The sequence below is a fragment of the Heliangelus exortis genome, chromosome 16 (genome assembly GCF_036169615.1).
Source record: "Heliangelus exortis chromosome 16, bHelExo1.hap1, whole genome shotgun sequence".
Lineage (NCBI taxonomy): Eukaryota > Metazoa > Chordata > Aves > Apodiformes > Trochilidae > Heliangelus > Heliangelus exortis.
The window spans coordinates 8367253-8379366 of record NC_092437.1 but is presented as its reverse complement, the minus strand read 5'-3'; the positions used below and the strand labels follow the sequence as shown (position 1 = coordinate 8379366).

At 44.5% G+C, this 12114-nt stretch overlaps 1 protein-coding gene across 1 annotated transcript in view; it reads right to left on the bottom strand.

Moving 5' to 3' along the window:
• Positions 1-8395, bottom strand: part of ATP9A (ATPase phospholipid transporting 9A (putative)) — a 58732-nt gene extending 50337 nt beyond the window's left edge. Inside the window, exon 1 of the mRNA XM_071760008.1 lies at positions 8054-8395. Coding sequence (XP_071616109.1) covers positions 8054-8121 — 68 coding nt within the window. The 5' untranslated portion in view covers positions 8122-8395. The remainder of the gene's footprint in view (positions 1-8053) is intronic.
• Between the last annotated feature and the right edge of the window lie 3719 nt (positions 8396-12114).

Below are 12114 nucleotides of genomic sequence, written 5' to 3'. Positions count from 1 at the left end.
CCCGCCAGGGGCTTCAGAGGCCTGGAGTGGGGCCTAGGAGTGGCGGCCATGGGCAGGGAAAGCTCAGCTCTCACACCAAGTTTAGTGAACAAAAACACACACTGCTCTACGTAATGAATCCCTGCTTGTGGCAATGACTCAGAGCATCAGTATATGAGATGTGAATACTTTTCTGCAATCTCTCTTCTACCTTGATAAAGCCTCTGTTCAAAATTTGCAGCACTGTGCCCTCCCAAACCCTAAAAGGGTCATTTGTCTGTTGTCACTGCTTTTTACTGAAAGCAAATCCCTTCCCAATCCTATTGAGTGAATTTCACTGGCATTTCAGAAAGCCAGGATCAGCCAGACTGATAACCAAAAGCTTCAGAGCTCTTACAAGCATCTTTCCAGAAACCACTGTTATCTTTCCAGAAACCACTCTTGAATCACAGCATTCTGCCACATAACTTCAGTTAAATACACATGTGACCAAAATAAATACTTAAGGAAGTTTTTTGCCAGCCTGGACTACCAACAGTGGGTAATAATCAGAAGGCCGAATTAGCTGGGGGAGTCTCCTACTAATATCCCTCACCCGGGCCCCAGGAAGGCAGCAGACCTCCCTGTGGGATGGGTCTGGTCGACATATAGGGCCCTCAGTTCACCTCAGAAGGGAGTCCCCAACTACAACTACCCTTCTTTTTTTCTTTGTAGCTGTAGTTGTAACTAACACAAGGCTCAGACACTCAGCCAGAGGCCTGAACAGCTACGTCCCTCTTGCTGTCCCTCTTCAGGGGTTCTGTCTGTGTGGGCACACCCTGCGTCTTAACAGCACCAAGTTTTGCTTTTTTAGAGACCATTGCTCCTTCAAGAGAGTTGGGAGGTGGCTGTGCCCCTCCTGCTCGCGCTAACTGCTGTGCCCCGTTCCTGTTTGCCTGCTCCTGTTCGCCATGCTCTGGGTCGCTGGCGCTCCTCGCAGCCCCTTGTATCCCTCTGGGCAGGGCTGGGTGCTGCCCCCTCATCAGCTGATTGATTGGCCTCACCTGAGACCACCAGCAGAAGGTGGGGCAGCTCTTCGCAGCCCTTTATATTCCTCTGGGTGGGGCTGGGGGCCGCCCCCTTATCAGCTGATGCTAGAAAAGCTTCAGAGAAGCTAGAAAACTAGACAAAGGGTTTTGCATATCAAATCGCTTTGACATTATTAGATTTAATGAAGAGTGGGAGATGAGCCCTGAAAAGGTGGATTTTCTCTAGTCTGTGCTCAAAAGCAACCCAAGCCTTAAGTGTAAAGGTGCCAACCAAACACAGAAGGTTTTCTCAATCATAGCATCTTTCAGACCAAAATGCTGACAAGATGGAGCACTACAAAGCACCCACACATCAGTACTGAAGAAGCATGAAATCACAAGATTTAGATGCTGCCAAATGCCTCTTACCAGCGCCATGTAAGTCAAGCTCACAATCCCCAAACCAGAGTGCTTGGTTAGGTCCCTCAATTTCAATAGCAAGCCCACTGCTTTCACCTACACACATTTATCACTGACCATGCAGCAATCAACTTTATCAAAGACTCTGCAGTTATTTGGCTTGTAAATTGTTCATTTACTGAAGAAGAGAAAATTAAGTGAATGTGGGAATATCTGACAGAAATAAACACAGAGAATAACGTGAACATTTCAGAACCCTGATAACAATGACCACCTACATTAAATTATTAGAATGAAATAAATTAAGATGCTTTACTGTTCAAGTATATACAAGAGCCAGACTCTCCACAGACTTGAAGAACCACTACTGCCATCTCTGCTAATTTTAGACAGGGACATTGCCTGTTGTTTTGTATTTGCTACCTTTCTAAGACACCAATAGATCTTCCATCTTTGATTATTCGCTAGGTGGTACCGTGAAACCGTAATTAACATAAGTACCCTAAAAGTAACCCACCTCAAAAAGTTACGTTCACCACTGAAGCTACCAATTTTATGTCAAATCTACAAACTGTTTTTCTTGTTAAGGAAAATTGAATAGATATTTCTTTCCCACACAGTTGTTTAATACCCACATCTGAAAAGCAGCTACCAACAAGACACTAAGTAAAGTTGGTGTTAAACATTCAAATTCATAAACTCTACTTCACAAGTATATTTTATTAGCGTGACACCTTTTAATTTCAGGGGGTTTTTTTGTGCTTGCAGATAAACACTGCAGACAAATAGTCCCTTATATCCCAAATATATTTAGATAGAAAGTACTGAAAATGGTGGTATTTGGATCACAATAGAAAATAGATATCTGCACAGCATGCTTCCCAGTTACAGAGCAAGTCAGTCTCTCCTTGTTATCAGACATCTGAAACCAGTTACTTGTGTTTATTTTTTAGGCTGAGCCTCTTTTAGGGATTGTACTCAACAGCAATGATACCTAAACACCTATATCATAATATTTACAATAGGATAAACCTCAACTATTAAACTACTATAGTTTAATAAATTTCCTATGTTTTTTTTTTTTTTTTTTTTTTTAATACAAAGTAAAATTCACCGGTGTGGTCCAGAGAACTTTACAAATATCTGTGGAGACCAATACCTAAATCTCCAAAGCAGACTCCTAGACATTTTAATGAGTTAAATGACTTATCACCATTTTTAATTCATGAATGTAAATGGCAAATTAACCCCACAAACTAAGCAGCATGTTTTACCTTAGGAAAAATGTGCTCTGCCAACTGTTTACATACAATTACGTTGCTCTTAGGCTTTCCCAAATGACTAGAAATAAACTAACTCTGAATGCTAACACCTAGCACTGCAACACTGCTTACAATCGTGTGGTTCTAAATGGAATGGCAGCCTCCAATACTGACAGCACCTACAGAGACAGGGAACTAAAAGGCAATTGCACAAAAGTGAAATTACCCAAAATTTAGCACACATTCTGCAATTAAAGCCATGACCTCTCTCAGCTTTTACATAGCGAAGAGGGAAGAAGTTGCTGGAAGAATCTGAATTTACAAATGCCGTGTTTTTATAAGGTTTGAAAACCAATGTAAAAATAATGCAGTTCCAAGTACAAGAAAGGGCAGGGAGAGAATATGCTGTGTAAAAATAAGTTTTGTAAAATTCTTGCTTGTCTAGAATCAGAGTTTTCGTAAACCCCTGAATTACAGGGAAAGCAAACTGAAAGTCTAATTAGACAAACAAAAACTTCCTGCTTAGTGAGTTTTTGAAAGTGATTATCAGTAGTATCAATGCTAAAGTAAAGAATATCCAGCATTTCTACCAAGAAGTGTCCTACGTAGCCGTTTAGCACAATATTTCTACGCAATGTAATTTGTTTAAAAAAAAAAAAAAAAAAAAGAAAAAAAGTACAACCAATGAACACAATACTACAACCAGCAATAACAGTCACACATTGCAACACTTTAACTGAGGTTTATCAGCACTCAGGAATCCCATGACATCATTGTCTTGCAGTCTCCTCTGGAGCGTGTAGTGCTGAGCAATTAACTCATACCCCCACGGCTGTAGAACATGAAAAATCAGCAAAAGCTGATCTTAACCCCCTAATCCCTTCTAAGATCCCCAAAGAGTTTTTGTTACAAAGGCAACTAGTCAATCCTAGTTCTGGCGTTCAGCTCACCTGCTCTGTGACCTTGGGTTCTTCTCTTGCTCCTCAACTCCCTCCTGCATGCTGCCTGTGCCTTGCCAGGCAGGTACAGAGCAGAAACCCACAATCCAACCCCTGGCTTGTGAAAAGGTAAAGCTGTGACAGTTCTCTTGGCACACTCACTGCGCAAGTGCCAGCTCATGGCTTGTGGGAATAAGTTAACAAAGGAGCTTTTGGTAAGAACACAGACATTTCTCAAGCACAGAACCTCGTGTTCTCTCTCAAAGGCAGCCGTTCATTACCAACCCCCCAAGGATATTCCATTGCCATAATTTTAATTTTTAAAAATTTTCAATGATGTCTTAAACTTCACTGATGAAGAATACATTACTAAGCTCATTAGTTCTGCTTTGAAATCCTCTATGTGACATCTGTGATCTTTACAGAGTACTTTACACAAGGAGTGGCTGTGATAGCAGATCGTGTTTTAATAGACTAAAGATAGATTTCATTGACCTGCCCAGGGTCATGTGCAGACAGGACAGTTTCACTGCTTGAGCCTTTCCTGTCTTACATGTGCCAATGCTGCAATGTGAGTAAACACTGATCTCCACAGCCACTTTTATTACTGCACCAGGTTGAGTTGGCACAACACATGGTGCAAACCCGGTGAATGCCTGGCACTTGCTGGCACTGCATGGCTGCTACACACTCACAGAAGCCAAAGCAAAAGCCCCTAGAACTGCCAAGGACTTGTACTGTGAGGAGAGATGGTCATGCTTACAGTGCAAAGTCCTGAGTCATGGCACTGGACATCTGATTTGAGATGCCCATGTGCTGTGAAAACACAACTCATGCTCAGAGCAAAAGGGAAAGCCAATGCAGAATGATGGGTGGTGAATGTAACAAGGAACATTTCAGACGGTATCATGTTCCTGTTCCTTTCAAAACAAAACAAAACACAAAAAAAATCCACCACCACATAAAAAACCCACCAAAATCACAACCACTCAAAAGCATGTCTTTCAATGTGAACTGTACCCAAAACTTTGAATGCTGTAAGTGATGTGGCTATTAATCTGCCACAGGAATCAGAAATCTATATGAATACAGAAGATGGTGAAGAGCACAAAGTCTACTGTGTACTTCACTTGGGATGATATTTGTTTACAAAAACACATTCTTAGTGATGATACAAGAAGCAGTAATACGACAGATTGATTGTGAGATGCCAGATGAACTGGCATTACCAAGAAGCAGTTTTTATTTATAAATCCATCGTTTGATGGAGGAGTATTTGACAGAGCTAATGAAAAATGTTTTCACAGGCATTTTTCATGTAAAAGAAACCTAATGGAAAAAAGTGTCACATATGTGTAATATTGGGGTAGTATTTGTCAAATTAGACCTGAAGTTAATAAACATATTTAATCACTTCTACAACACGCACATTTCTCAAATTATGTTTCTACGTTTCTCACAGGCTGTGTCCTCAAGTTCTTCTCACCTTTAATATACAAACCAACCTTTCACATTTCATTATTTTAAAAGCACGTAAATAATTTTACACTGATAAAAAAAAATACCAAAACCAAAACCAACAAAACAAAAAGCCCAAGCAACAAAACCCAGAGCCATACATGACCATCAAGCCTCTTTATGCAGCTTCACACGATTTAAACACTCCCCTGTCTCAGGCCTTTCGACAGCACAGCCAGGGGGGCTCAGGATGGGACAAGAAGCACAGATATTCCTGCATCCCACCCTTCCCTATCCACCAAGTGCTGTGGTGCAAAACAGCTCAGCTGTGGGAAACCAGCCCAGCTCTGCACGTGCTGAAGCACACCCACAGGCAGGCAGACAGAAGGCAGGAGCTCCCATCTCTCTCTGTTGACTTTGAAATGGAATTTGCCATTTTAAATAGAGCCAGAGTACACATGCACATACAATGGAATGGCTGCACGAAATATTACTGGAAAGCTCCTCCTTCCCTGTCTCATTCCCCATTCTTCCTTCCACATCTCTGGATCAAGGCCTCCCTACATTGCAGAGGCATGAGCACAGCACTTTGCTGGTTTCAGAAAAATGCCTTGAACGATTGTGGACTGAGACCATAAGCTATTTAGGGAAAAACTCATGTCATGCACTGAACGAAGCATCTGGGGTGTCTCAGGAACTTGCAGCTCCCTCCCCAGCAGAGCTCAGCCCCTGGGAAGCAGACTCACCATCCTGCTGACAGTCCTGCTGCAGCTAATGCTATCCTTCCCTCCTAATTGGCACATATCTTATAGTGGTTTTCAGAGTGCTGCAAAGTATTTGGAAGAATATGTCTGAATACAAGGCATACAGCTGCAGAAATCAGAGCTTAGCCTTTGACTGCAGCAAGGAAGATAGACATTAAAGTTATGCTCAGAAATAGATAACCATTTCTCCCACGTGGTTTCTCTTTGACACAGATCTCAGCTGCCTGTACCATCACTCATCTCAGCAAAGCTACTGTGCAAGTTTCTCCCCAGCTGCTCTTCAAAGCATGCTAGAGGCTGAGGCTGTAATGAAAGCTTCACTTGGCTGACACCTGCCCTTTGCTGCCCACGTGAGAGTTAGGTGTTTCTTTTCTATGAAGTCATTCAGTACATGAAATGAAATCTGTTCCATGCCTCAGAAGACCCCACAGACAGAAATCTGGAACAAAATTACCCCAACTAGCATGAGAATACCCCCCACAGTAAAACCAGCAGGCAGGTCTATGTAAAGGTGAAGTCTTTCAAGACTTGCATATCCCATATGTACCAAGGAAGATGACTTGGAAGTGCTATGTTTGGATTTTTCTCAGAGGAAACAGAAGAAAGAAGGTCTTGATTTTGTATTAGAATCCCCAGGACTTTGTTCTGGATGTGACATCAGGGCCTCTCCCTGACTTATTTGATTTCCTTAGTTTATAATATCAGTTTGGATTTGCTTGACCTCCATGTTTTGCTATCCACAGTATCATTAAAATCAGATTACTAATAAATGAGGGCAATTTCTCTTAGACACTACTAACCACATCATAATACCCAAGAGGGTCTTGATGGAGATTAGAGAACTTTAGGAAGATAAATCGTTCAAAAAGCTTTGAGAAATGTCTCAGGCATCCACCTCTCCCTGATCCCTTTAAATCACATCACCAAAGAGAAGGCCACAGTGGCCGCACCTTGTGGAACTTGCCCAGTGATGCATGTTACACAGACACTGGGGAATTACTTGCTGCATCACACACACCTCCCAGCTCAGTGTCAACTGGCAGTAATATTGCAACACCAATTCTTAGAAACAATGTGGATAATAAGGAATAATTCATGCTGTTAATGAACCAACTATAAACAACTTCAGTTAAGAGAAATCTGAATCAAAACGATGAAAGACATAACAAACAACGGGAAAAGTATCAATTCCCTCTTGTTGTTACAGACAGGATTTCCTTGGATGTTTTGGTTTACTTTGTTAGTATCACCACAGTTTAAAAAACAAACTATACAGCCACAAATGAAGCACTGCAACAACTGACAGCCAGGTAACTTGGATACCCTGTACACCTCACTGTGTAAAAATCAACCTGTCTGGATAGTGGTACAATTTCCTACTGAAACAGTACTAAAAGGATCATTTTTCTTATTTAACTTCCTTCATGGGGACACCAGTATACATACACAAAACCTCCATTAGGAACACATCCCCTCCTGAAGATAGTGCACTGCATTAACTAATGGAGTTAAACAGAACATTCTGCGTTTAGACACAAACCTTTGTTACAGACCTACAAACACCATTTCTGGTCCAAACCTACTCCTCAGCAAAGGCCAAGGAGCGGGCGGTAAATCCTGCAGTCCCGCGCCCGGTGCAGCATCGGGGATGGCAAAGAGGAGGGCGGCAAGGCCGGTGTCCGGCAGCCGGTGACACGGCCGCCTCTCGCCCGGGGCGTTTGTTGCCCCACTTCTCCGGGCCGGGCCCGGAGACCATCAGCCGCGCTCGCCACTTCCCAGGCACCTCTTTGTCTGGAAGGCTCTAATGGAGCAGGCGATGAGGATAAGGGCCGCCATGGGATGATGTTTTCCCTACGCAAGGCGCTGATGGCTGTCCCCGCTCGCCGCGCAGCACCGCCCGGCAGGATCCTGCCCTGCGCCCGGGCGTGCCACGGCAATGGCGTCAGGAGCAACCTGTCAGCGACAGCCTGCCCGCCGCCTCACCCCTCCTCCTCCTCCTGGGCTCGGACCGCGGCCGCGCAGCGCTGGGCTACGCGGTTGCCGCCTGCGTTCCGCCAGCCCCGGGCATCCCGCAGAGGCTCCGTCGCGGGACCGAACCGCCGGCCCACCAGGCCAGGAGCCCGGGGGTCGCGCTGCCCGCTCCCCGCAAAGCAGCGGCGGCTGGAAGAGGAGCTGGGCCCCGAGCCCCGGACCCGCGGCAGCTGCCGCCCCGCGGAGCAGCTCACCCACTGCGGTGCTTGCTGTCCATCCGCTTCTTCTGCCGGACCGGCTGCAGTGGGATGTTGTCGGTCATGGCCGCGGCTTGCGGGGAGGAGTGGGGCGGGATGCGCTTCCCAGCAGCGCCTCGGTCCGGCTCGCCGCCGTCTGGCGGCTCCTCCGAAGGGGCCGGGCTCGGCGCCGCCGGGATCCCAGCACGCAGGTGCTGCGTCCGCTCCGCCCGCCCCGGTGCGCTCCGCCCTCCCGGCCCGGTTCGCTTATTGCTCCTGGGCCGTTCCAAACCTCTCTACCTGCACCAGAACGCCCGAGCCGGTTCGGCCCTGCAGGGCTGGATCGGGTCAGCCCCGCCCCGCCCAACCCCGCCCAGCCCAGCCCTGACACCTGCTCCGCATGTAGCCCCGCACTCGAGGAGCCAGACCACCGAGTCATGCCAGGCTACCAGCTCGCCCCTTCCCCTCCGTGTCCCACGCACCCCTCTTCATTTCCCACTCGCGTCACTCTCTGGGCTCAACACTGCCACAGCAGCACCATTGGCCTTCGACACCCGTGGCCTCCTGTGTTTCCTCAGGTGTGAGGCCCACACCACATCCCTTATGTTGTCAGCCTCCTGTAGCACGTACCGAGGTGCAAACTGGGTTTCCCTTTCTTCATGCCCACCCCCGATATTACAGGGTTGTGCTGCTGCTGCTCACACCCTGCTTTCTCAGTGACCTTCACCTGCTGCTGGCAGTGCTTGTTTCTGGATCCCAGTTCATATTTCCTCTGCAAAGTTAAGTACAAATTGCCATAGCATTTCTATTTTGTGTATGACTTCAAGCTTTTCTTTACAATTACAGTGACTAAATCTTCATAAAAACTAGGTATACAAATCAGATTCCAGTAAAGCAGTGGGCTACAGAACCTGCCTGGCCTAATAAATTTTGTCTTTTATCAGACAGGGTTCCTAGGTGCCACCATAATCTTTCCCACTGGTTTCTTCATATACCTCCTCCACCTAATTTCTGCCCAATGTTTGACACCTGTTCTGTCTTCTCCTTCCACTTGTCCTGCTCCACTCCAACTCTTCTATGCTCCACCCCATGTACCTTTCATGCTGTTGACCTTATTTCTCATTCAAACACGAAACACAAAATTCCCAGTGGCAAAGATAGATTTCATAATGCGGATTAGAAACTGGTACTGCAATGGTCCTATTTAAATAAAGTACAATTTCCTAGTGATACCATCATAAACAAAACTGGTCAAGACAAGTGGTCAGATAATGCAACCTTCTCAAAACATGGAATGTTAAATTACATCTAGAAAACAACAAATAGGGAAGTCTAACACTAAATGGTACCTGGACAGTCACCAGAAACTGTGATGGTAGCCTGGTGGGAGCTTAGTTAAAGTCAGTGGAGAAAACCAAATGATTGAGAAATTGTTGGTAATAGTAACAAATTAAAAAAAGCTTCAGCTTGTCTAGCTAGTCAGGTGGCAGCCCTGTGTCACAGTGTCACAGCTGGTCAATGGGGATCCAGCCTCCATCCCATTCAGATCACTTCCTCCTGCTTCTCCATTCCCCTGTAACACTTTCCTTTCTGTGTGGCTGTGTTCTATCCACGTCAGCTCTGCAAAGGGACTGGTTTGACAAAAAACATCTGTCTGGGTGAGCTCCTTTATTTATTTATTCTAATCAAATCCCATTAGGGGCTGGATGCTGAGTGCAGCCTGCTAACATCCAAGCAGCACCAGCAAGAGTGCTGCAGCCTCAGGAGGGCACAGGCTTAAACCAGGAGCTTTATCAGCCAGATTCACCTTGAGGGGGGATCATAACATGGGTGTTAAGACATTTTCTGTATCCAAAGCCTTGCCTGCACTGAGCACTCACGGAGCCCGTGCCTGTTGTGGGCAGGTTCCTGTGGGTGCTGATAGCACCCAGCCAACGAGGTTACTGGTTTGGTAACAGTTCTCCAGCTGCTGTGGGCATTGCCTGTCAATGTTTGCTCATGCCACACCAGTGAGGGCAGCAAACCTGCTGTAGGCTGTCACTGGTGCCAGTGTAGCTTCTTTCTCTTTGAAAACACCAAGATTTACACCAGTGCACCTATGCAGATGGAGGAAATGCCCAGTGCAGATAAAGATCATACAAAAGAGATTTCTACATCCATCTCGGCATCTTCCACCACAGTTCCAGTCACCCCAAAATCTGAACCTCTTTCTAGTCCATTTTATTTCTCATCCCTTTGCAAACAGTCTGTAAAATCCTTCATTAAATAAATAACCTGGTTGGAAAGATTAGCTAAAGACTCATCATGCCTACTTAGCCATGCAGCCATATTTACAGCACTTATAATGGGTGTCTCAGTTGTTGTAGCTACTCCCCACAGCTGCCTGCAGTCCCAGCCTGCCAGATCTCATCTACTCATCTCACCACAACTACTCAGGGTTCTGCAGAACTAAAATGCCACAATCTCAATGACCAAGGGCAGAGAATGAGTGAGGAAACCCGAGTGTAAGTTCAGAAACACCATTTGTTTTAACACACCAAAAAGTAGCATACCTCAAACTTACTGTTTTTTTTTCAAGATAAGGGGTGTTTTTATGTCTTACAACAAGCTCAAGGTGATCTTAAATAATATTCAGTACTTTGCCAGTGAAGAATGAAGACTGAAAAAAAGAATAAATAATATATTAAAAAACAAAAGAGGAGCAAATAGTGAGCTTTTGGGTAGCTCTCTTCCCTTTCTTGCCCTCTCTATATTCTAGCTCAGGTTACACTATGGATTACATCAGCACAAAAACTGCACTTGCCATTTAATTTTTTTCTTTACAGTTGAAACAGTCATGCTGCCATTTTGTAACAAGGACCTTTCAGCAACATAATTAATACTTACACCAGTTCCAGGCACCAGTACTGAGGATGAGGCAGATATTTTCAATGTCATTGTAACTAGGGCAGTCTTACTACAGAAGCTGTTTGTAGAACCAACTTTTAGGCTGCATTTCAATGTGGTATTACCATGTTTCAATTTCTTATTTCTCAATCTACTGTTCTTATCCACTCATGGGGACAACTGAAGTACAAATAAAAATCCCTTATCCTCCCACAAACATTTCAGCCCCTGTAACATATTTGCTCAACCTTTTTTCATATTCAACTGCAGAATTTTAATTTTTTTTAATAAATGAGAGAAAATATATGATAACTTCAAATGGTAATTTAATAAAAGAAGCAACTGAAAAACCTAACAGTACAACAGGATGTTGTACTTGACCAAACTTGCTGAAACTGACAACACCATTGCCACAAAACCACTGGCTAATGCTGTAACTGGATGAAATTATAATCCCAGCCTCCAGTCCCAAAGCTCGATCTGTAATGCAAATAAAACTTATCAAATGTTATTTGCTTTGAGATGGAAGTAGCACTGGATTTTAAAACAGCCAACATTCCTTTAAGCACTACATTTTAGCCCTTGGTATCTTTGTGTTTCAAACAGAAATGTGTGACATCCCAGCTGAACTTCCTTCACATCACTTCTGCACATTGCCCAACTCTGCCACCCAAGAACGTGGTTGTACAACTGACTGCTGTACAATCACTCTCAATTCCAGCAGTCCTAAAAGAGTGGCAAAGGGATGCACAGCCAGGTTTATATGTATCTACATAATCAGGGATAATGAGTTTGGCAAAGGATGATAGAAATCAAGTGACAGTAATACTGCAGCCTGCAGACTTATTCCTGCAGCATCTGGAGATTCAAACAAACTTTCAAAGTTTCCCTTAAAGGCACTACAATTTTCTGCTTTGTACTGTAACTTTCTTTATTTTTAGTTAGAAAATCCCTGTGCAAGATCTAGACTAGACTGTAACCCAGTGGGCCAAACCCACTCCTTGATTTATTTCTTGCACAGCATTAGCTTTGCTATAAAGATTTTACGTGTGATCCCAACAGTCACAGCAGGTGTGCACTCCCCTAATTTCCAAGCCTTTGATTTTCATTTGGCTGTTGAGAAGGAATGCCCAAAGGAAAACCTTCAGTCTCAGACTGAGAAGTTAAATTGGCTAAATCAAGTGAAATTATAT